Source organism: Gossypium hirsutum, chromosome D08, assembly GCF_007990345.1.
Source record: "Gossypium hirsutum isolate 1008001.06 chromosome D08, Gossypium_hirsutum_v2.1, whole genome shotgun sequence".
Classification (NCBI taxonomy): Eukaryota; Viridiplantae; Streptophyta; class Magnoliopsida; order Malvales; family Malvaceae; genus Gossypium; species Gossypium hirsutum.
Window position 1 is genome coordinate 66,715,613 of NC_053444.1, and position 25,604 is coordinate 66,741,216.

The window sequence follows — 25,604 nt, forward strand, 5'->3', positions numbered from 1 at the left end:
ATCTGATGTAGTACTTATACTTTGAAAATGTTCAATATGGTACATGATTTGTCAATTTATGCATTATTTAATACCTATGTTTTTTAATGCAGTACTTGAACCTATCAATAAAAATTTAACTAGTGAATTTTTTACAAATCATGAATTCTATATGGATAATATATACATGAATATTTCAATATCATTCTTCGGACAGATACTCCCATTGTTTGCCAATTCAACTAATCTAATCGATGAATCCGATTTGATTTAAACATCATTAAATTTAGTCAAATAAAAATATATATAATAAAATCCAGATAAAAAAAATCTTTTTTGCATGATAAGTTCCCATATGTAAAAATTAAACCTATTGATTTACATATTATAAATTATATTTGTAATAAAATTATCCAAATGTAAGATTATTTAACACATTATTAAATATATTATATTGCCTTATTTAGTTTATTTATCTAAAATGTAAAACTTATTATTTAATTTATAAGAATAATATTAACTAAAAACAATTTTTTAAAATGAATATTATTTATTGTGATTTAAGAACAAGATTAAATAAAGCTGTAATAGGGCCCAATTGACCCAGGTCCAAACAAAATTAAAAAACAGTCCAACAAATACAGGCCCAAAACTAACCTAAACCCCAAATCATTAAACCAAACCCCAAAACAACCCTGGCCCAAAGAAAAAGAAAGAACCCTAGCCCTAAGGAGCGCCGCAGCAAGCCTTTAGGTGCGCCCAGCAGCCTCGCGTCGCACCTAATGCCCAGTCGCCGCACAACTCGGAGGTCAACCCCTCTCCACGCACGTCACCTGCGAAAACACGGACTTAGAGAGTCCTAGAGAGAAGAAGCAGCAAAAACAGCATTTAGATTATTTTATTTTCTTATTTTCGGCCTATAAAAGGCCTATCAAATCTGTAAAAGAGGGGGGATATACAGAGAGATAGATAAAAAAATTGAAAGAAAAGCAGAGAATACACAGTTTTAAGGTGAATCTTTTTTTTTTATATTTATGTTTTCTTCTTCTTCTTCTTTTTTGCGATTTTAAAAAAAAAACAAATAATAACAAAGAAAAGGGGAAAAATTTTACCCCATTCACCGAGGACGCCGGACCGGTGGCCGTTTCTGTCATGATCGGAGCGCCGGTGTGGGCCGAGGGCGGCGCGAGGACGCTAGGGTCCCAAGCCCTAGCAGAGCATTAGAGAAACGTTTTTTTATTTTTATTTTTTTATTTTTTTTTCTTTCATTCGGCTTCAAATGACTTTTGAGGGGAAAATTTGGTTTTAAATAACGTTCAAAACGGCGTCGTTTCGCCCTGGTGTAACCCGCGCGGTGACCCGACCCGAAGGGGAGGATCCGCGCGCTCTTACATCACTTGGGCTATTTGCGCAATTGGCCCTCCTGTTTGCAGCGTAATTCAATTAGACTTGTTTTGTTTTCTTAGAAATTGGGCCGCACATTTAATTTTTGTTTCAATTTGGCCCCTTTGCTGCGCAGTGTTTTGTGAGGACGGGATAATTTCTCTTTTAGTCCCCCATAGTTACGCCCGTGTTCAAGTGGGCCCTTTCTTTTAAAATTTTATTCAAATTCGCCCCATTTTTTGTTTTTAAGTTCAATTTAGCCCAATTCAGCCATTTTTCTCGTTTTTTAAATATTTATTATTGTTATATTATTTATTATTATGATTATTATTATTTCTATATTCTTATACGTATATATATATTTTTTAAATATATACATTTTTATATATGTATTTTTAAACTTTTGAATAACTTGCATACCTTTTATACATACGTTTATATATATATGTATATATATTTTTTTTATATTTAAAAAAAAACTTTTATATGCTTTATATTTTATGTATATACTTATATATTTTTTTTATTTTTATATACACATATACATTTTTTTATCTTTATTTTATTTTCATAATTTTCACATACATATATACATATACATGCATTTTATTAGTTTTTTTTTTGGGCTTGATGTATTTCATTTTTTTCTGTTTGTAAATTTACTTGTATATTGTATTTGTATATATTTGTAAATATTTATCCATTTATGTTTGAAATTAGGGTATCTGTTCCATGTTTTACCTTAACCCTTTTCAGCATCCATTTTAAAAATATTTTTTTTATTTTCTCAAGGAATTTAAATCATCCTGTTTTATAATTTTAAATATTTGGTATTCATAATTCTCGTAAAAGATCGTGTCCTAACTTACTGGATCGCGATTATTTTTCGATGAATTTAGGAAGCCAAGTATTTGTTTTGCAACAAATTCACAAATTTTAAATAAAAGCTTATTCTCGGGAATTTAGAATGTTGGGTCCTAACTTACTGGTCATGACATTTTCTTCTCGAAATAAGAATTTTCAAAAACAAAAGGCAATATTCGGGTATTTTGAAGATTTAAAAATATTGTGTCCTAACTTACTGGGTGTGGTGTTTTATTTCTTTGAAATAAGAATTGTTTTATTATTTTAATCCATTCATGAGATAAAAAGTTTTCTTTTAAATTCTTTTCAAATTTTCGACACTAAGGCATTTTAAAAAATCAATTTGGTACCAATTTTGGGCGTTACGAGGGTGCTAATCCTTCCTCGTGCGTAACCGACTCCCGAACCTGTTTTCTCAAATTTCGCAGACCAAATTTATTTTTAAGGTGGGCCCGATCACACCTTAATAAAGGATCGGCGGCGACTCCCATTTTCGTTTTTAAAAGTCGACAACTGAAATTTTTGTTTTCAAAAGACGGTTTCGACAGCTTGGTGACTCCGTTGGGGACCCTAGAGAGTCGAGCCATAAACTGATCATATTTGTCCTTGTGTCGAAAATTACAAGTTTTTTAAAAATTCATGAGTTCCCTTTGCGCTCATTGATGTTTTATCATGGTATTTTGGAAACTTTGCATTTGCATTTTGCATTTTGCCCTTAAGTGGGAGCAAGAAACTAGTCCTTCGTGAGGTTTTCACCTCCGTGCAGGGTAGTGGATCGCTTCCGGGATACATCCGTACCTATGTCTTCATGATATTTTCATCTCCGTGCAGCCATAGGGAAATGTGTCCCCCTGAACTGAACTCGATCTATATGAGCCTATAATGGGTGAGGATTGAGGAATCTGTTGGTTCGGGTACCCTTACTCTAGAAACTAAACCTCATATAGTGAGCTTTAGGAACTTGCCTTAGGTAGAACTACTCCAAAACCCTAGTAGATTCCCAATAAGTGTTCTTGCCATGTTATTATATTTTTATATGTGATACTGACTTGTTTCATTTTGCTTTGATTGCATGACATTTCATTGTAAAGGCGTTGGTTCATATTCGGTTGCCATATAGAAAGTTTATCATGGGAAATAGGTTTCTTGATAGAGTGGAAGACAATGCGGCTGTCCGGACCTGGTCTGAGAAGATACAGCTTGAAAAAGGTGATAGTTTGGCCGTGGGATACGTATCAGAGTTATGGGACTTCACTCGTGTTAGTGTAGCTCAGAACAACTTGCAGGAATTGAAGGAGATTTGGGATCAACGGGATAATGAGGTTAGGTAGTTATTCTATTTGAATTATGGGGATTTGCCTTATTTACTTGACATGAAGGTAGACAAGCGTCTGTTTCAAGCTCTTGCCCAATTTTGGAATCCGGCCTACAGTTGCTTTACATTCGGGAAGGTTGATCTGGTGCCTACAATAGAGAAGTACACGGCTTTACTTCGGTGTTCGAAGGTTCAGGAGGATAGAATTTATTCAAAAGCGGTGAATGTACCAACCTTCATGAGAAAGTTGATGAGTATAACAGGGATGAGTGAGCAGTGGGTTACAGCTCGGATTAAGCAAAAAGGGGATAGTAGGTGCATTCCTTGGAAAAGCTTGAAGGACCTCATCTTAGTACACCCAGATGCGAGGAAGAAAGTAGACATTTTTGCTCTAAGTATATATGGTCTAATCTTGTTTCCTAAGATTTTGGGACATGTTGACGAGGCGGCCACTGATTTATTCGATCGGCTTGATAATGGAGTTACACCAGTCCCGGTAATTTTGGCAGAAACCTTTAGATCATTGAATACATGTCGAAGAACGGGAGAGGGTAGATTTATTGGATGTGCGCAGCTACTACTTGTGTGGTTCCACAGCCACATTTGGAAGGTTGATAAGGTTTCATATCAAGTCTTTTCTGAGAGTTATTCACCGTTGAAAGAGAGAGTGGCTACGTCAATGAGAGATGACATCTCGGAGGAGAAATGGATGGCAATCTTTCAGAGTCTGCAAGAAGAAGATATCGAGTGAAGAGCTCCGTGGTTGCTTCCAGATGATATCCTATATAGGTGTGGGGATTTTGACTGGGTTCCATTGCTCGGGATTTGGGGAGCTGTTGGTTATGCCCCATTGCTAGTATTAAGACAATACCAGTCAAGACAGTTTGTGCCTGCCACTCAAGGACTAGATGAGTGTGAATTCTCATACAAGGATGATGGCTATAAAGAAAGGCTCGTGAGATGGCCAATGCGTGGAATCAGACTCGCCGAATGAAGAGATTAGCCGTGGGTCCAATAACAACTTCTGACTATAACGAATGGCGTGTTAGGAGGATTAATGACAACATTCCTGGGCCAAGTTCAGAAAATAGTCAGTCGATAGAGGAGCATTTGCGCGTCATCCCTTCTGAGCTAGAAATCATAAAGCAAGACCTCGAAAAAAGGAATGCAGAATTAGAAAAGAAAATAGAGCAAATGGAGGAAGAAAAGGTGAATTTAAAGTTGGACATAGATGTTCAAAAGCAGGAAACCGAAGGCCTGAGAAAAGGGAAGCGTAAAGTTGAAGAAGATCTGAACAGCTTGAAGACGGATTATAAGAGACTACGTCTGTTAGTAAGAACTGCTGGGTTGGGGAAAACCTCAAAACAGTGGCGTCAAGAGGTTCAAGAAGAAAAAGCCAAGGTCGGTAGATGGGAAGAAAGATTCCAGGAAGCCCAGATGCAAAACAGATCGCTCGAGAAGAATTTGTTAGAAAATCAAGATGAAAGAGATAAATTAAAAGCTAGAGTGGCTGAACTTGAGAAGATTGTTTATCAATACCGAAATCGTAACTCGGTGGCGGAACTACAAGCAAGTTTAAGCAGAATCGAGCAAATGAAGAAAACTATATAAGAACTAGAAGTGGCATTACAGAATGGTGAAGCCAGGATTGAGTATTTGGAGGCAAACAAAGATCATCAAAGCGAACAGCTTCACTATCTCCAGAATCAGGTCAGAAGCAGGGATCGTGTTATGGGACAAGCCTTGGTTCAGATTCGAGAAGTAGCTGATCACTTACAAACCCTGGCAGTACAAGCTGACACATTGAGCGTAAAGTATGAATTAGAGTCAGACCGGGGACGGGAGTTAGCCTCGTTACTTTAAAAAATCAAGGTCTTAAGTATTAGGGCGAAGTCGTATTTGTAGTCTATTCTATGTAAAGGGATTTGTTTTCTAATAAAGTTTTCCAAGTGAAATTGAATCATAATTAATGCCTTTCTCGCATTCATCTCATGCATCGCATCATATGCATTCAAAACCTTTAATTGATCCTAATTAATTAAAATTATTGCTCAGTTAACCTGGAAACCAACCAACCAACCCGACACCGATACGGCACTCGAGCAAAGACAAAAGATATGGATCAGAGATTAGAAAAGCTTGAACAGCACCAGAAGGAGATGCAAGACCGGCTTCAGCTACAAATGTAAGAACGGTTAGACAAGATGAAGCAAGAAATGTCTGAGAAGATGCGGGAATCTCAAGAGGGTATAGTGGCAAAATTAACCCCATTGATAACAAAGAGAGGTGACAAAGGAAAGGGCCCCATGGCAGATGTTAATGAGGGAAACGATGATGAACTTTTCTATCCTCCAGGTTTCACCCCTCCACATGAGCGAGCTCAAGCTGAATACCCGCGCAAATCTACTGTCACCATCATGCCTCAGCAATTTCGAGCTGGTATTTCAAACCTCCAAACTGGGCCGGGTTTTAATCCCGAAAACAATCCTATTAACTCTGTCATCCCTGACTTTGAAAAAGTGGTTGAGAAGGAAAGAGTGAAGGAAGAGTTACCGAAGCAGTTGGAAGAAAGATGCAAGTGGCTCGAAGAGAAGTTCAAGGCGATGGAGGCTGCTGAGAGTTATCGAGGCATTGACGCAAAAGAGCTGAGTTTAGTGCCAGATTTAGTACTCCTGCCTGAATTTGAAAAGTACAATGGGACAAGCTGCCCAGCAGCTCACATCACCATGTTCTGCAGGCGAATGACGGGTTATGTTAACAACGACCAACTCTTAATACACTGTTTCCAAGACAGCCTTACTGGGGCAGCATCCAAGTGGTACAATCAGTTGAGTCGTGCCACGATTGGATCATGGAGGGACTTGGCACAATCGTTCATGAAACAATATAGTCATGTGACTAACATGGCTCCTGATAGAATCACCCTTCAGAACATGGAGAAAAAGCCGAGTGAAAGTTTCAGGTAGTACGCACAGAGATGGAGGGAGGTCGCAGTCTAAGTTCAGCCACCACTCCTGGAAAAGGAAATGACCATGTTGTTCATCAACACCCTGAAGGCACCATTCATTACACATATGTTAGGAAGTGCCACAAAAAGCTTTTCTGACATAGTCATGAACGGCGAGATGATTGAGAACGCCATCAGGAGTGGGAAGATCAATGCTGGAGAGAGTAACAGAAGATCGGCCTCGAGGAATAAGGAGAGTGAGGTGAACAACACGAGCATGTACAACAAGGGTTACTCGAAGTCAGTAACAGTGAGTCAGCTAGGAAAGGTGGCTGCCAGTCAGCAAAACTCGTCGAGACAGGAGGTCAGTACAAGACGAAATGTTGAGAGGCTCCAATTCACGCCAATTCCCATGTCTTACAGGAAACTATACCGAAATTTATTTAACGCACACGTAGTTTCCCCTTTTTATCTAAAGCCCTTGCAACCCCCGTATCCCAAATGGTACGATGCAAATGCACAGTGTGACTATCATGCAGGAATAACGGGGAATTCTACAGAAAACTATACGGCTTTTAAGAAGTTGGTTGAAAGGCTCATTGGTATGGGAGTCGTTAAATTTGACGACGCGACCAAGGCAGAAAATCCATTACTAGACCACACTGATGGTGGGGTAAATATGGTGGGCGAAGACAGAAGAATCAAGGCAGATATTGCGGATGTAAAGACTCCTTTGAGAAGGGTCTGGAAGGAGATGGTGAAAAGGGGACTAATCGTCTCAGAAGGAAGCTGTGAAAGGAAGAGAAATTACAGTGAGTTCCACCATGAAGTGGGGCATGAAATCCAAGAATGTACGGAGTTCAGAGCCCTGATACAAGGCATGATGGACAATTGAGAGGTGAAATTCTGTGAAGGAGTTCAAAAGGAAAGTGATGTATGCGCATTAGAGTTGGCGTTGGGGGTCCCAAAGGTTAACCGTCCCGTGGTCATCATTTCGCGACCTCAGAACAGTAAGGTTGGGGCACGAATAACACCAAAGGTTATCATTCAAAAACCGACCGTGTTCACTTACAAGGATAACAGGAGGGTTCCTTGGAATTACAATTGTAATGTGACAATCCCGGGGAAAAAGGATATGGTCAGCAAAGAGGATCAGGATAAAGGAAGGCACTGCGAACAGATGAAAGATCGAGTCGAGCCAATAGGAGAGGAAACTTTAGTTGAAAAAAGAAGAACGTGGTCAAACCCGAATTGTTGGTCAATGAACCAATTAAGGAGGAGGAAGCTAGAGAATTCTTGAAGTAAAGCATAGCGAGTACAGCATTATGGAGCAGCTGCACAAACAACCAGCTCGCATATCTGTGCTGGCTTTACTCCTGAACTCGGAGGGATATCGAAATGCACTATTGAAGGTGCTAAATGAAACTTACGTGGCCGACGATATCTCTGTTAACAAGTTAGATCGACTAGTCGGCAATATAAGCGCTGATAACTTCATCTCTTTCAGCGATGACGAAATACCACCTGGGGGTATGGGATCAACCCGAGCTTTACACATCACTGCAAGGTGTGAAGGGTGTATATTACCGGGAGTTCTGGTAGACAACGGGTCGGCGTTAAATGTATTGCCCCTATCCACGCTCAACAGGCTACCTGTGGATAGTTCGCATATGAAATCGTGTCAGAACGTGGTGAAAGCATTTGATGGCACCGAGAGGAAAGTCATGGGTAGAATTGAGATACCCTTGTTAATTGGCCCAACTGTCTATGAGGTAGATTTCTTGGTTATGGACATCAAGTCTTCTTACAGTTGCCTATTAGGAAGGCCTTGGATCCATTCAGCAGGTGTGGTACCGTCATCGTTACATCAAAAACTGAAGCTGGTGTCAGAAGGCCGGGTAGTGACGATAGATATTGAAGAGGATATCATTGCATCTGTGACTAACGATGCACCTTATTTGGAGATGAGTGATGATGCAATCGAGTGCTCTTTCCGTTCCTTAGAGTTCGTAAATGCAACATTCATCTTTGAGGGAAACAAGATCCCGATGCTGATAGTATCAAAGACTACAAAGATGGGGCTGCAATTAACAGTTGGAAAAGGAACTCTGCTAGGGAAAGGTTTGGGGAGATATCTTCAGGGCCGAGTTGAGATTCCAGGGTTGCAAGACAAGCGGGACCGTTTTCGCTTAGGATACAAGCCAGATGTCAAGCAGAGGAGGATAGAGCAGGAAAAGAAGCGAGAGAGAAGAAGGGCTCGTTTGACAGGTGATGAAGTCAAATGGGAACCCATGACTTTTCCTCACCTATCCAAGACTTTTGTATCAGGAGGATTTGTCTATCAAGGAATGCTAGGGGACAGAAGCATTAACACGGAGTTAGAGGGTATTCATGCCGTGTATGAAGAAGCGACGGGAGGAAGAACTTTGTTGGATATTTGTCCTTATGAGTCGGAAAGGGAGCTAAACAACTGGACTGCAAAAGAAATACCTGTAGTTTTTAGGATTTCCTCAGAGTAATGTCCAGAACACCCTTATTGCTTTTTAGCCTAGAAGTGATAAGTATTCTTTTGTGAAATAGGCTCATGTCTAGAAAATCGTTATTTTAATAAAGTTCATGTTTTTCAGTCATTTTTTGAAGCAAATCTTTCTTTTCATAAGAGCAGTTATTTTGAATTTCTCTCAAACTACACTTGCATTTCATTCATGACCATATTGCACCAAACAAATTCCTAAATCCATACTGTTCTTCATAACAGGTCCTACGATATCAATGATACGAATGTCACTCTTACAAATTCAAAATCCCCTTTTGAACGAAACATGTGTTTAGAGGGCTCGCATGATTTTGAAGATGTCAAAGACTGTGGTTTATCTCCGGACTTATTGAAAATGGTAGAACGGGCCGAGAAGCAAATCCTACCTCACAAGGAATCAATAGAAATTGTGAGCTTGGAGGAAGGTAAAGAGGTGAAGATCGGGTCGGATATCTCTGCAAAGACAAAACAAGACCTCATCGAATTACTCCGAGAGTTCAAGGACGTGTTTGCATGGTCATACCAGGATATGCCGGGGTTGAGTACCGACATCGTAGTCCATCGTCTTCCTATAAGAGAAGATTGCAAGCCAGTGCAGCAAAAGCTCAGAAGGATGAGGCCTGATATCGTGTTGAAGATAAATGAGGAGGTCCAAAAGCAGTTTGATGCCAGATTTCTGCAATAGGTCAAGTATTCTGAGTGGGTGGCCAACATCGTACCAGTTCCGAAGAAATACGGAAAGGTGCGAATGTGTGTGGATTACAGGGATTTGAACAAGGCTAGTCCAAAGGACAATTTTCCATTGCCCCACATTGACACATTGGTAGATAATACTGCGGGCTTTTCATTATTTTCCTTCATGGATGGCTTTTCGGGGTACAATCAGATAAAGATACATCCTGAAGGCATGAGAAAGACTACGTTCATTACGTTATGGGGGACGTTTTGTTATAAAGTGATGCTATTTGGATTAAAGAATGCGGGAGCGACATATCAAAGAGCTATGGTAGACTTGTTCTATGATATGATGCACAGGGAGATCGAAGTTTATGTTGACGATATGATCGCGAAGTCTAGAACTGAGGAGGAACATGTGCAGGTCTTGAGAAAATTATTCTTAAGATTGAGAAAGTTACAGCTCAAGCTTAATCCGGCGAAGTGCATTTTTGGGGCTAGGTCAGGAAAATTGTTAGGCTTTGTGGTCAGTGAAAAGGGAATCGAGATTGATCCAGACAAAGTGAAGGCAATACGGGATTTACCTTCACCCCGCACTCAGAAAGAAGTTCGAGGATTCCTCGGAAGACTGAACTACATTGCTAGGTTCATTTCACAACTAACCAAGAAATGTGACTCTATATTTCGTCTTCTGAAGAAACATAATCCTGGTACTTGGGATGAAGAATGCGAAGAAGCCTTTAACAAGGTGAAGCAGTATTTGTCTAATACTCCAGTGCTGTCACCACCTAGCCCGGATAGGCCCCTGATATTGTATTTGACAGTATTTGATAATTCCATGGGGTGTGTGCTAGGCCAACATGATGAAACAAGGAGAAAAGAAAGGGCAATATATTATCTCAGCAAGAAATTCACTGACTGTGAAATGAGATATTCACCTATTGAGAAGCTATGTTATGCCTTGATTTGGACAACTCGGAGATTAAGACAATATATGTTATACCACACGACTTGGCTAATCTCAAAGTTAGACCCGTTAAAGTATGTGATGGAGTCAACTGCTTTGAATGGGAGGATGGCCCGATGGCAGATCTTATTGTCTGAATTTGATATTGTCTATGTGAGCCAAAAGGCTGTGAAAGGGAGTGCAATTGCTGACTTTCTGGCTAGCAGGGCTTTGGAAGATTACGAATCGTTAAGTTTTGATTTTCCGAATGAAGACCTGATGTGTATAGCCGCTACTGAAGAAAATCCCCAAAAAGGCCGCAGTTGGAAGCTAAACTTTGATGGAGCCTCGAATGCTGTGGACAATGGAATTGGGGCAGTCTTAGTATCCCCGAATGGTGATCATTATCCTTTCACTTGCAAATTGGATTTTGATTGTACAAACAACATGGCAGAGTACGAAGCATGCATCATGGGGATTCGTGCAGCTATAGAGCGAAGAATCAAAGTGTTAGAGGTCTATGGAGATTCAGCATTGGTGATATATCAACTCAGGGGTGAATGGGAAACGAGAGATCCCAAATTAGTCAGTTATCGAAAGTTGGTCCTCGAATTGATTAAGGAGTTTGAGGACATCACTTTTTCCTATCTCCCACGAGACGAGAACCAGATGGCTGATGCACTAGCTATTTTAGCCTCCATGATCAAGGTGAACAGATATGAGGATATGAAGCCAATCCAAATGAGTATTTATGAAGACCCGGCTCATTGTTACAATATTAAAAAAGGAGAAATCGATGATAGTCCTTGGTATCAAGATATACTACGATATGTAAAAAATCGTGAGTATCTTGGCCAAGCAACAGAGAATGAAAAGAGAACTCTGAAAAGATTAGCCATTGATTACGTCTTAGATGGGGAGATCTTATACAAGAGGGGAAAAGATCAGGTTCTGTTAAGATGTGTGGACGCCGTGGAAGCAAAGAAAATCCTAGAGGAAGTCCATGAGGGCATCTGCGGAACACATGCTAGTGGATTCACAATGGCTAGACAGATTATGAGATTCGGGTATTACTGGTCCACCATGGAAGGGGATTGTGTCAGTTATTCCAAAAAGTGCCATAAATGTCAAATCTATGGTGATAAAATGCATGCACCACCTTCGCCTCTTCATGTCATGACTTCTCCATGGCCTTTCTCCATGTGGGGTATGGATGTCATCGGGCCAATATCGCCGAAGGCTTCAAATGGGCATCGTTTCATATTCGTGGTTATTGACTACTTCACCAAATGGTTAGAGGCTGCTTCGTATGCTAACGTTACAAAGTCATCAGTTAGTAAGTTCTTGAAAAGAGAGATTATATGTCAGTATGGAATGCCTGAGAGAATCATATCCGATAATATGTTGAACTTGAACAATAGCTCAATAGCAGAAGTCTGCAGTCAATTCAAGATCAGACATCACAATTCGTCGCCGTATCGCCCGAAAATGAATGGTGCAGTAGAAGCGGTCAATAAAAATATAAAGAGGATTGTAGGGAAGAAGACTGAGACTTACAGGGACTGGCACGATAAATTACCGTTTGCCCTCCTTGCTTATCAAACGTCAACCAGGACCTCCACCGGGGCAACGCCTTTCTCCTTAGTCTATGGCATGGAGGCAGTCTTGCCCATCGAAGTTGAAATCCCTTCTCTCCGGGTATTGTCTGAGCTACAATTGGATTAAGCGGAATGGGTTCAATCTCGATACGATCAGTTGAACTTGATAGAGGGAAAGAGGCTAAAGGCTATTCAGCATGGTCAGATGTACCAGAAAAGAATGATGCGAGCCTACAACAAGAAAGTCCGACCCAGAGAATTTCACGAGTGGGACCTGGTGTTGAGAAAAATTCTTCCTCTATAAAAGGATTTTAGGGGGAAATGGATGTCGAATTGGGAAGGTCCTTATGTTGTAAAAAAGGCCTTTTCTGGAGGAGCCTTGATCCTGGCTGAAATGGATGGAAAAAACTTGCCTAATCCAATAAATTCAGATTCGATGAAGAGGTACTTTACTTGAAGAAATGAAGGAACCAAGGTGAAAACCCGCAAAGGGCGCTTTGATTCCAAAAAAAAAATGGAGAGGCTAGGGTGAAAACCCGCAAAGGGCACCTTAAGACCAAAGGGGATTTGAGTTGAAAACCCGAAAAAGGCGGCTCAAATTTTGATTGTCGCGTGGTAGTCTTGTTGTACCTAAATCGGCAGAAAGGAATAGACGACATCTTGGGGCATCAACAAAATACTGTGAATTTCCTAAACACGTGTTGAATTCAGAAGGGTCTTCGAAAAGCTGTATAGAGAAGTTCAAGGTGAGATATCTGGGGCACATGTTCATAATATTTGTATTAAATTCATTGTTTTAGAATATTTCATTCTTTTCTTTCAATATAAATATCCCCAGATAATTCCTCTATCATTGACAATCCATCGCGAGTTATGCTCCCAGATTAATTTTGTTTTATTCATCGTTATGATCTTCTCGCAAGCATGTTGCATTAGAATGACGATTAATGGACTAGTAAAACTTTCACAAGGGAAGTTTTCGTATTACTCTAGAAATCTTTAAATAGCTCAGGAACCTGAAACAGGACTATTGTTTAGACCTTTATCGGGTTAAAAGGTCGGAGATATCTAGGAGTTAAGAGTCAAAATTGAAATTTTCAAGTTTTGACGAAGCGTTGTTGTCACAAAGGAAGCCTTAATGAGCAATAATGACTTTAAACATTCAATATTCATTTTTCATGACATAACATCCAAATGTCATTCATACACGCCTAGTTAGGAGCATTTGATTCATTCTGATCATGACATCCTAGTCATTAGGCATAATTAGGCTCATAAAGTGAATCATACAGGTCATGTTTCACAGAGAGCAGATTGGTGAAATCATAAAGCCTTGTCTCCCTGAGGAATAGTGGAGCAGGTTGAAAAGCAGCAGATCTTGCCTTCCCATACTGGTGGCGAAGCAGATCAAAGAAAGTAAATCTTGTTTTCATGTACTGGCATGAAGTAGATCAAAGGTAACAGATCTTGCCTTCCCATACTGGTGGCGAAGCAGATCAAAGGAAAAAGCAGATCTTGTCTTCATGTACTGGCGTGAAGTAGATCAAAGACATCAGGTCCTGTCTTCCTATATCGGTAGCGAAGTGGATCGAATATACAAGTTTTATCTTCCCATAATGGTGGCGAAGTAGATCGAGGAAAACAGATCTTATCTCCCTAAGCAGTAGTGGAGCAGATCGAAGATGGCGGATTTTACCTCCCTGAATTGGCAGTGGAGTATATTGAAGCCAGTAATTCTATCTCCCCATACTGGTGGTGGAGTAGATTGAAGAAAGCAGATCTTGTCTTCACGTACTGGCGTGAAGTAGATCAAAGAAAACAGATCTTGTCTTCCCACACTGGTGGTGAAGTAGATCGAAGATACAAGTCTTATCTCCCTGAAGTTGCAGTGGAGCAGACAAAAGTAACCAATCCTATCTCCTTGAAGTTGCAATGGAGTGGATTAAAACCGCAGATCTCATCTCTCTGAAGTTGCAGTAGAGCAGATCACATCAGATTTACCCTTAAGTCGTAACAAAGCAAATTGAAGCTATAAGTCTTATCTCCCTGAAGTTGTAGTGGAGCAGATTAAAGATAGCAGATTTTGTTCTTTTGAGAAGATACAACATATGAATCCTATCTCCCCGACATTCCAGTGGGGTGGACTGGAGTGCCAGTTCCTATACCTCTGAAGATGCAGTAGGAAGGAACGAGGTTACTTAAAGAAGAGAAGTATTAAAGAAGCTGGGGCTCAATAAGACTGGGCACAATTGGGCTTTGTAGTCTTTGCTCTATTCCCGTTATACGACAATGAGCAAAGAGGGGCAGCTGTAATAGGGCCCAATTGACCCAGGTCCAAACAAAATTAAAAACAGTCCAACAAATACAAGCCCAAAACTAACCTAAACCCCAAATAATTAAACCAAACCCCAAAACAACCCTGGCCCAAAGAAAAAGAAAGAACCCTAGCCCTAAGGAGCGCCGCAGCAAGCCTTCAGGTGCGCCCAACAGCCTCGCGTCGCACCTAACGCCCAGTCGCCGCACAACTCGGAGGTCGACCCCTCTCCACGCACGTCACCTGCGAAAACACGGACTTAGAGAGTCCCAGAGAGAAGAAGCAGCAAAAAACAGCATTTAGATAATTTTATTTTCTTTATTTTCGGCCTATAAAAGGCCTATCAAATCTGTAAAAGAGGGGGGGATATACAGAGAGATAGACAAAAAAATTGAAAGAAAAGCAGAGAATACACAGTTTTAAGGTGAATCGAGTTTTTTTTTATATTTATGTTTTCTTCTTTTTTTTTTGCGTTTAAAAAAAAAACAAATAATAACAAAGAAAAGGGGAAAAATTTTACCCCATTCACCGAGGACGCCGGACTGGTGGCCGTTTCCGTCGTGATCGGAGCGCCGGTCTGGGCCTAGGGCGGTGCGAGGACGCTAGGGTCCCAAGCCCTAGCAGAGCATTAGAGAAACGTTTTTTTATTTTTATTTATTTTTATTTTTTTCTTTCATTCGGCTTCAAATGACTTTTGAGGGGAAAATTTGGTTTTAAATAACGTTCAAAACGGCGTCGTTTCGCCCTGGTGTAACCCGCGCGGTGACCCGACCCGAAGGGAAGGATCCACGCGCTCTGACGTCACTTGGGCTATGCGCAATTGGCCCCTCCTGTTTGCAGCGTAATTAAATTAGACTTGTTTTGTTTTCTTAGAAATTGGGCCGCACATTTAATTTTTGTTTCAATTTGGCCCCTTTGCTGCGCAGTGTTTTGTGAGGATGGGATAATTTCTCTTTTAGTCCCCCATAGTTACGCGCGTGTTCAAGTGGCCCTTTCTTTTAAAATTTTATTCAAAATTCGCCCCATTTTTTTGTTTTTAAGTTCAATTTAGCCCAATTCAGCTATTTTTTCTCGTTTTTTTAAAATTTTTATTATTGTTAGATTATTTATTATTATGATTATTATTATTTCTATATTCTTATACGTATATATATATTTTTTAAATATATACATTTTTATATATGTATTTTAAACTTTTTGAATAACTTGCATACATTTTATACATACGTTATATATATATGTATATATATATTTTTTATATTTAAAAAAAACTTTTATATGCTTTATATTTTATGTATATACTTATACATTTTTTTATTTTTATATACACATATACATTTTTTTATCTTTATTTTATTTTCATAATTTTCACGTACATATATACATATACATGCATTTTATTAGTTTTTTTTTGGGGCTTGATGTATTTCGTTTTTTTTTCTGTTTGTAAATTTACTTGTATATTGTATTTGTATATATTTGTAAATATTTATCCATTTATGTTTGAAATTAGGGTATCTGTTCCATGTTTTACCTTAACCCTTTTCAGCATCCATTTTAAAAATATTTTTTTGATTTTCTCAGGGAATTTAAATCATCCTGTTTTATAATTTTAATATTTGGTATTCATAATTCTCGTGAAAGATCGTGTCCTAACTTACTGGATCGCGATTATTTTTCGATGAATTTAGGAAGCCAAGTATTTGTTTTGCAACAAATTCACAAATTTTAAATAAAAGCTTATTCTCGGGAATTCAGAATGTTGGGTTCTAACTTACTGGTCATGACATTTTCTTCTCGAAATAAGAATTTTCAAAAACAAAAGGCAATATTCGGGTATTTTGAAGATTTAAAAACATTGTGTCCTAACTTACTGAGTGTGGTGTTTTATTTCTTTGAAATAAGAATTGTCTTATTATTTTAATCCATTCATGAGATAAAAAGTTTTCTTTTAAATTCTTTTCAAATTTTCGACACTAAGGCATTTTAAAAAATCAAATTGGTACCAATTTTGGGCGTTACGAGGGTGCTAATCCTTCCTCGTGCGTAACCGACTCCTTAACATGTTTTCTCAAATTTCGCAGACCAAAATTATTTTTAAGGTGGGCCGATCACACCTTAATAAAGGATCGGTGGCGACTCCCATTTTCGTTTTCAAAAGTCGACAACTGAAATTTTTGTTTTCGAAAGACGGTTTCGACAAAAATGATAAATTATTTTATAAAAATAATATTTTGAGTGGAATGTAGTGACAAATAGAGTTGCCCATGAACCAGATCCAACGACCTGTCCAAAAAATAAGAGAGTTCGAGTAAAAATATAAATCTAAAAAATGGGCTTAGGCAAAAAAAAATACTCATTTAGAAATAAGTCGGATCTTGAGTAAAAAAATTTGACCAAATCTAGAGCAATAAAAAATCATGTTGTTTTGCTACTGTTTTTCCACTTTTTGACACTTTTTTTACCATTTATTACTATTTTATTATTAATATTTAGTTTTGTATGACATAAGTTTTATTATTAATTTTATCACTATTTTAAAATACTAGCTTATTAAATTGCACTTATTTTAATATTATTTAAATACAAAATTTTTAATCTATTTTTAATTTGTTAAAAAATATTTATTTTAATATTTTTAATATATTAAAATTTTTATATAAAAAATTAAAAAATTTTAAAAATAATACAAGCTGACCAGGGTGAATTCAAATTTTAACATTTTTATTCAAACTAAACTCAGACAAAAATTTAGATCCATTTTTAAATAGAGCTAAACTTGGATCTATCAATCAAACCTGAACCTAAATTTTTATTAAGACTCAATCCAAACTTGACCTGCCCATGAAGAACTCCAATGACAAAATGTAATACAACAAATTAATATTATTTTTCTTCAATTTATAACAATAAATAAATTAATTAAAAATTACTTGAATAATATTTTAATTATTAAAGAACAAATTAAAATTAAAATTTTATATTAAAAAATTAAAATCATCCATTGACAGAATGTTCACCAGCATGCACTTGAATTTCTCCATTGTTTACCAAAACTTGGTACAATTTATTTTCCTAAACAAACTGAACCAACACAAAAAAAAAAAAAAACAGTTATTACGATTGAATATTTGTTCATATGAAATTTGCAATAAGAAGTAGTATCATTAAAGATAGTATCAAATTATAGAAAAGGTAAATTCCTTCCGTTACTACAATGCCTTAACAAAGATCATTCAGTGCTAACATGATAAAAAGATGAGGCCTTGGGTATATCATACAATAGAGAGGTTCCGAACCTCCGGTCACCCGTTGCTTCCACTTCATTTTTTTGTTTCTTTCCAACTCCTCGTCTTTTCCCTATTCTTTTTTGAGTTCTCTTGGAACCGTAGCCGCATGTCCATCGGAGCTAATACTTAACTTGACTCTTCATTGACAGAATCAATGAACAACAAGAGTACAGCATTTTAACTCTCCAAATATATGAACAAAGAGTCGGAAAATAATTGAACATACCCGTTGCCGATTGAAGTCAAGGGCAAACTTCAAAGACAAGGCCGAATTTCAATCCCCTGGACAATGAGACCACCCTTCCAATGACCACCATCTACCTCCATAACACTCATTTCTAGTTCCCCATCAATGGATCCATCATTGAAAAACTCACCCAATTCAATTTCCAACCACCCATCTCCTCTAGTCTTTGGGTTCTGATCATCACCACCTGCAGGGGCCAGAGGTACTGGCGCTTGCAACCCAAGGAAACGGGAACGGCTAAATAGCCCGATTCGCCTCGGTTCGATCTGGTAACGTTGTCGAAGGCCTCTAGCTGCATCCAGATAGACTGTTCTCTTACAACCTTCGGTGCCAGCAATGCTGACACTAACCTCTGCAGGTTGGAAATCATACCCGTAAGCCCTAGCAGTTGCTTTGAACACAAGGCAAGCCTTGTAGCGCGTCATGGGAGAAAGCATGGAGATTGCGATCTTCCCACGGATTTCAAGCCAACAAACATTGATAAGCTCTGCTACCTCTTCAAACCTGAAATATTTATCATATATCATAAGGGATGGATTGGGTCGTTTAAGCGTACTCCACTAAAGAGATAAAAAAGGAGCCTATAATGACATATATCAGAGCAACATTGTATCCAAAATACAAAAAACGAAAAATTGGAGCAACATTGTTCTGACCCACGTATCTTCCGAACCTAATCTATCCAATATATCAATAATAGCATATTTTGATCGGATTCTTCAATTTCCTATAAATTATCCATTTTGAGTTCTTCATTTCTCGACCATGTACCTTTTGAACTTATTCCATCCAATAAATCTATAACAGTATACATCGATCATATTCTTCATTTTCCATAAATTATCCATTTCCGACATTTAATCATAGATTTATTCGAACATTAATATGAAGTTAGGTCTCCAAACACATAAAACAAGATTAAATTTTCAATCATACTTGTATCAGCCACATATTCCATTCTAAATAATATTAAATTATAACATGTGCAAGCTTAGGATACACAATTCTCCGCTAGGGTGTATAAAACCTAGATACCTCACAATTAGTGCGTTTCACTGGTTTAATATACTACATACAGGGGAGAACAATCGGTTCGATTAATCATTTTTTTTTCAAACCGACTTAAGACTTCAACATAAGATAACCGACCAGATTCAAATTGACTTTAGTTGATAAAACCAACCAAACAAAACAAAACCGAATTCAGTCCAGTCAATTTCTCGGTTAACCAGCCTTGAGTTATTGCGTTGGGTTTATATGGTTATATATCTATATTATATAGTATAAAATATAAATATATGTTGGTTTACCGACCTAGTTAACTTAACTGATTAAACTGAGGTCAAAACCAACCAACCCACCGCACCAGACTTAGACAAAACCAAATGGGTCGGTTTATCGGTTAAAAAGAAAATTGCTCGCCTTATATAACAGGTTAATAATTTGTTTCAAGTAAATTTCAACATATTGTATATTCATATCCCGTTCAAAAGTATCCACATCATATTCAAAAATAGTACGAGAAAAGAGAGAAACCTGGACTCAGGTATAGAGATCCATCTCCAGTAAGTTGGAGTGTCACCCCATACAATAAAGAGGTCCCTGGCAGATAGCATGTAAACTTTCTTGCCACTCACTCTTTCCAATTGAAGGCTCTGATTTTTTCATCAAAGATCAACAGTGTTAATGACTAGGTCAACATATCAATGGATCAACAACAAAAACAACCAAAATTTTGCATAAAAAAAGAAGAAAATATTATTTTTTAGAAAAAATTTGAAAGTGAAATGTAAAGCATCTAAAAGTGAAAAATTGAGAATCGAAGCATTCAAAATTTAACTCTAAAATGGAAAATCAAACTAGGTAGCAACATTTCGGCCAAACATCAAAGATCAACATTGTTAAAAACTTAAGTCAACGTATTCGTGGATCACAACAAAAACAACTATACTTCGCATCAAAAAAGAAATTTTTTTTTTTTAAATTTGAAATTGTAACGTAAAGCATCAAAAAAGTGAAAAAATGGAAATCGAAGCATTCAATTTCTCTAAAAATGGAAATTTTAAATTACGTAAAACCTTTCAGCCATCATCAAAGATCAACATTGTTGAAAACTTAAGTCAACATATTCATAGATCAACAACAAAAACAATAATATTTCGCTATTATTTTTTGAAAAATTTTGAAATTGTAATGTAAAGCATCTAAGGGTAAAAAAATTCGGAACCGAAGCATTCAAATTCAACTGAAACTGAAAATTAAATTACGTGACAACCTTCTCGTCACCATCAAAGATAAATATTGTTAAAAAATTGAAGGCAACATACTCATGGATCAACAACAAAAACAATCAAACTTCGCATAAAAAGGAAAAACATTAATTTTTTTAAAATTGAAATTGTAATGTAAAGCATCTGAAAACGAAAAAAAAAAATCAGAATCGAATTATTCGAATTTAAATTACGTAACAACCTTTCGGCCACCATCGATTAGGATATGATTTTCACAAAGGCTAAGATAAAGTTCTTTCTTCGAAGAAAAAGAGAGCGACGAAGGAATCGAAGCCTGGTGATCCGACGGCAAGAAACTCTCCCAAACGGCGTCGGATTCGGAAGCCGATTTGAAAGTAGTTGAAACGAGTGACAACCGACACACATCTTGAGGGGAAGTGAATGAAATCACGGTAGCGATGCAATCTTGCGGTAGATCAGTAAGGTTTAAACTGCCATACTTGTTCCCTCCTCCACCGCCGCCAACACCGCTTCCCATTTCAGAAACCTCCGATTTCATATACAGTGAGTAAGGTATTGGGAGGGTTTAGTGAGTGAAAAATGAGAATGGATGGGATAATATGAGTGAGTATTTATATAATAAGAGGGGGAAAGGAAAGCTTAGCGATTAAGTCTTGTAGTTTATAAGGAGAAAAAGGCAAAATTCGGCAATGGAATCGAATCCCTAAAAAAGGAGCTTTGCGCCTTTGCATCTGAGACTGGAACTTCAGGCTCTCGAAGATTCACCGTATCCGTGTCGGTCACCCACACAATATTGGTAATTGATAATGTAGGTATATATGTACATAATTATTATATTTCTTTTTTATGAGGTTTATATTTAATTTTTTAAACCTGTAAATAAAAAAAAGAATAATATAATTTTTGGTCCTGAATTTGGCAACTAGATTTATTTGGTACCTATACTTTCTTAGTATATTTTGATTCTTAAATTTAACAACTAGGTCCATTTTAACCACTAGATTTGCATTTTGTCAATATGTAATTATGTGACTAGTGTTCTTGGAACATGACCAAATCAGACTGACAGAGAACTAATTGATATAACAATTTCAACAAAAGGGTTGAATTAGACCTATCCATGGGTCGGGCCGGTTGGGTTCGGGCCGGGCCCAGAAAAATTTTAGGCTCGACTCTTAGGCTCGGGCCCGGCCCAAAATATGGGCCTAAAATTTTGCTCAAGCCCGGCCCGAGAAAAAATAATAAGCCCTGCCCGATTTTTAATAAACACAAAAAAATATTTTAAAAATAAAAATAAAAATATTTTTAAAGTATTTTAAAATTAAAAAATAAAAATATATATTTATTATATTCGGGCCAGGCCGGGCCGGGCTCGGGCCAAAAAAGTTGAGCTCGAGCCCAGCCCATTTTTTAAACGGGCCTCGTTTTTTTGCCCAAGCCCATATTTCGGGCATATATTTTTACCCGAACCCTCTCATATTTCGGGCGGGCCGTCGGGTCGGGCCGCCTGGCCCATGGATAGGTCTAGGTTGAATCAATTAACTCAAAAACTGCTTAAAATTTGTAAAAATAAAAAATCGAGATAAGAATCTATAGTTGAACAAGTTCAATCGGTTTAATATTTTTTTATTTATTTTCTTTTTACATTTTTATGAATCTTTAATTATTATTTATCTGACTATCAAACCGATCGAACTGGTTAAATCGAGAATTGATTATCTAACATATTTAACCATCAATCCGGTTATTAAAACAGTGAATATGACACTCTAAGATTTTACCATATCATCACCTGAAAATTTAGATGAATTTTTTAATTTTCAAGTGATGATGTGGCACTATTTAAGAGTGTTGCATCATCACATTTTTATATTTTTCAAGTTCAAAAACTAAAATAAAACTATTTTTCATGAATAAAATATATAAATACCAAATTAAACCTACTTACTAAATTTAGTGATAAAAAAATAATATTCTCATAAAATAACATTTTTTCAAATTAGAAAATGCTAGCTGTATTACTTAGATATCATATTTGATAATGTATGTATATAATTTTTTATATATTTTCTTATGAGGTTTGTATTTAATTTTTTAAACTTATAAATAAATAAATAAATAAGCATTTACTTTTGAATCTAATTATTTCCGATATCCACACAAATTCAATTTAGATATTAGGGATTGAAAAATATGAATTTTTAAATTATTATTAGTTATTTACGAATGTCTCAAAAAGGATTGTATTTGTATGAATTAGTGACACATCATCGGTATTTTTTCAATAGTTTAATATTATATCAACATTTTCATCTTGAATTTTAGAATTTTTATCTTGAAATTACTGATGTAGCATTAAACTATTAGAAAGAGTTAATATCTCTATTTTATACAATAATTTATTGTCCCACGTATACATATTTGAATTCATATTTCTTATTTAAATAACATATTCGAATTTGAATATATGAATTTATTAGTTATGAAATATTTATAATTTTAAATTTATATATAAAAATATTAGCGGATTAAAATTTAGATTTTTGTAGATTTAAATATTGAAAAATGATTGAATGTTTTGAAATTAATTGATCCGGTTATCTAATTGTAATATTATTTAATCCATATTTAAAATTTAATAGTAATACTTGAATAATTTTACGGATAGTAAACAAATTTGGATTGTTAGGTATATTTGTGGATTCGAAATATTTTCTAAACATGCAGATATTTGATCTGCCGTCTTTTTTTTTTGTAAAAAAATAAACAAAATAATTTAACTACATAATAATTCTCAGAGCAGAGCTGTCACTTGTTTGGGCTGTAGGAGAAAGTACTAAAATCTCTCTCAGGATCTCCCAAAAAATCTTCAGTTCTTAGCATGTATCAAAAGCTATTTTGGTCAAGCAGTCCGTAGTTTTGTTGTGGTCCATATGAAGATGTTGAATATCCCACGAACCTCCATTCAACAACAACTGATGAATACGTTTAATGAGAGCAGAGTTCAAACTTGACAATGAGGAATTTTGAATGGTTCTGACCACCTTCAAGTTGTCACTTTTAAATTGTCATTATCGACACCTTCAAGGCTTTATTGGCATAAAAATGTCATAATTTAAAGGTTAATTTATTACTTGATACTTAAAATTAATTTCAATTCTTAATTTAGTATTTATTTTTTCAATTAAGCGATTATATTTTTCTTTCTAGAAGAGAAGACGAATATTCAATTATATTTAATTTTTCAAACAAAAGAGACGATTACCTTTTTTTTCAATTGAAAAGGACAATACTAGCTGTATTACTTGAAAAAATATTTTGAGAAAAATATTTAAAAAATCCTTCTTCAATGGGTATACGCCATAATTGAGAACCACATATTAGTATTTATGCATGTTATGAGTTTGATTTGCTTGGTCTTAAATTAATTACAGATCAATTCAACTGGAAATAAATAAATAAAATTTCAATAATGAAAGTAATATATTAATAAAATTAGATAAATAATTTTATTATTTAAATGAAATTTAGCTTAGGGAATTATTTTTTTAATATTCCCATGTTTATCTCGCATAAACTAAACAAAAAGTCAACGAAAAAATAACTTTTTTTTAAAATTGACTTTACTTTTTGAAATGTGTAAGTTATTTAAAAAAAACCTTTTATAAGTAATATGATTCTTATAAAAAATTAGTTAAATCAAGTCAAATATTATTATATTAATAATAAAATTTAGAATATTATATTTTTATATTATTAAACATAATATCAATATTAAATAATATATAATATATAATAAAGTATTAATATAATTTGTATTGTTTATTGTTTTAATAAAATTAACATTATAATTTTTTTAATAATTCATTTTAAAATTAATATCTTTAAATAAAGTTTTGAATATTTTATTTTTCTAATATTTTAATAATAAATATGTAGATCATAATTTATTAAAATCTAATAACAAATGTATTTATAATATAAAATATTAATATTTTAATAATATAAATATGAATATTTATTTAATTCATACTTAACTTCATTTATTCCTTTTCGTTTTAATATATTGCTAACTACTCCCATTCATATAACCTTTATGTTTTAATTAAGTCTATATAAAATAATATAATTATTATAAGATATTTTTTGGTTAACAAAGAGCAATGTTTTTATAATTTTTTTGCAACAAAAAATTATTTCAAGAAATTTTGTTGAAAATTATTTTTTTAAAAATCATTCAAACACACACACACAAAAAAAAGTTTTTAGAAAAAACAATATGTTTTTCAAAAGTCATTTACACTAATTTGTTTTCAATAAAACCAACACGAAAGATATTCAAATTGAGAAAGGTTTTAGATTGAAACTTAAAAGGTATACTTTAGGATGACAAATATGATATTGTGCTCATAACACTAGCGTGACACATCCCTAAAAGCTCAGAGTACATTATTCGTGGACAACACTCTCACATTTACAAGACAATATTGATATTTCTTTAACTAGTATCTTGTTGGTACTTATTATTTTAAGCTTATTGTTGATAAAAAAATTAAAATATATATTCAGAAACTTTGAATGTAGTAGTTTTTAAAAAATTGTTCTTATAAAAATTTAATAAATTAAATTATTTAAAATAAAAAATTAATTTAATTTTTTAGATAAAACATTAATTTATCATAAATTATTGGTAAATAAGTACTAACAAGTGTTAGGTGTAACGTTAAAATACATTGCACTCCAATAAGAGAATGCATGTTCAAACATTGTAAACAGCATTGTTGAGAATTTTGAACCTCGAATATGAACAATAAAATGAACATTTCGCTTTAATTTTATTAAAACTAAAAAATCTTAAATACCCCTAGTAACCTTTTATGGTAAAAAATTTAATTTGAACTTTTTTATAATGTATTGGTGCCTTCAATTTATGACATCGAATTTAATCACACCTTTTATACACTAGATTATCTCACAATTTGAGTGAAACAAAAACTTAATATTAAATATATATTAATAAAAAAATTCAATAATTACACCTTAAATGATCTCGAGTTTAATCCTTGAAGCTTTGATTTTTGGTTATTTTATTTCGTTTCAAAAAAAATATTGGAGAAAAATAAAAAAAACCAATATATTGATATTTATTATTTTCTAAAAAAATAAATAATTTTATTAATTGGGTTGATTCATGGCATAAACTTAATATGCCCCCAAAGTTACAGAATAGATAAATTTTCTAATCTCTATATATTTTT

General features: G+C 35.5%; 1 protein-coding gene and 1 long non-coding RNA gene across 2 annotated transcripts; both read right to left on the bottom strand.

Moving 5' to 3' along the window:
- Positions 1–509: 509 nt before the first annotated feature.
- Positions 510–1,392, bottom strand: LOC107909081 (uncharacterized). Its single transcript, XR_005917061.1, has 2 exons — positions 1,092–1,392; positions 510–838 (listed from the first exon to the last, which is right to left on the bottom strand). It is a non-coding gene; the product is annotated as an uncharacterized lncRNA (long non-coding RNA).
- A 16,329-nt stretch (positions 1,393–17,721) lies between these two features.
- LOC107909082 (putative F-box protein PP2-B12) lies at positions 17,722–21,171 on the bottom strand. The gene is made up of 3 exons (XM_016836473.2): positions 20,567–21,171; positions 19,631–19,749; positions 17,722–18,598 (listed from the first exon to the last, which is right to left on the bottom strand). The coding sequence occupies exons 1-3, from the start codon at positions 20,882–20,884 to the stop codon at positions 18,103–18,105; spliced, it is 933 nt and encodes a 310-aa protein (XP_016691962.2). The 5' UTR covers positions 20,885–21,171; the 3' UTR covers positions 17,722–18,102.
- Positions 21,172–25,604: the final 4,433 nt, after the last annotated feature.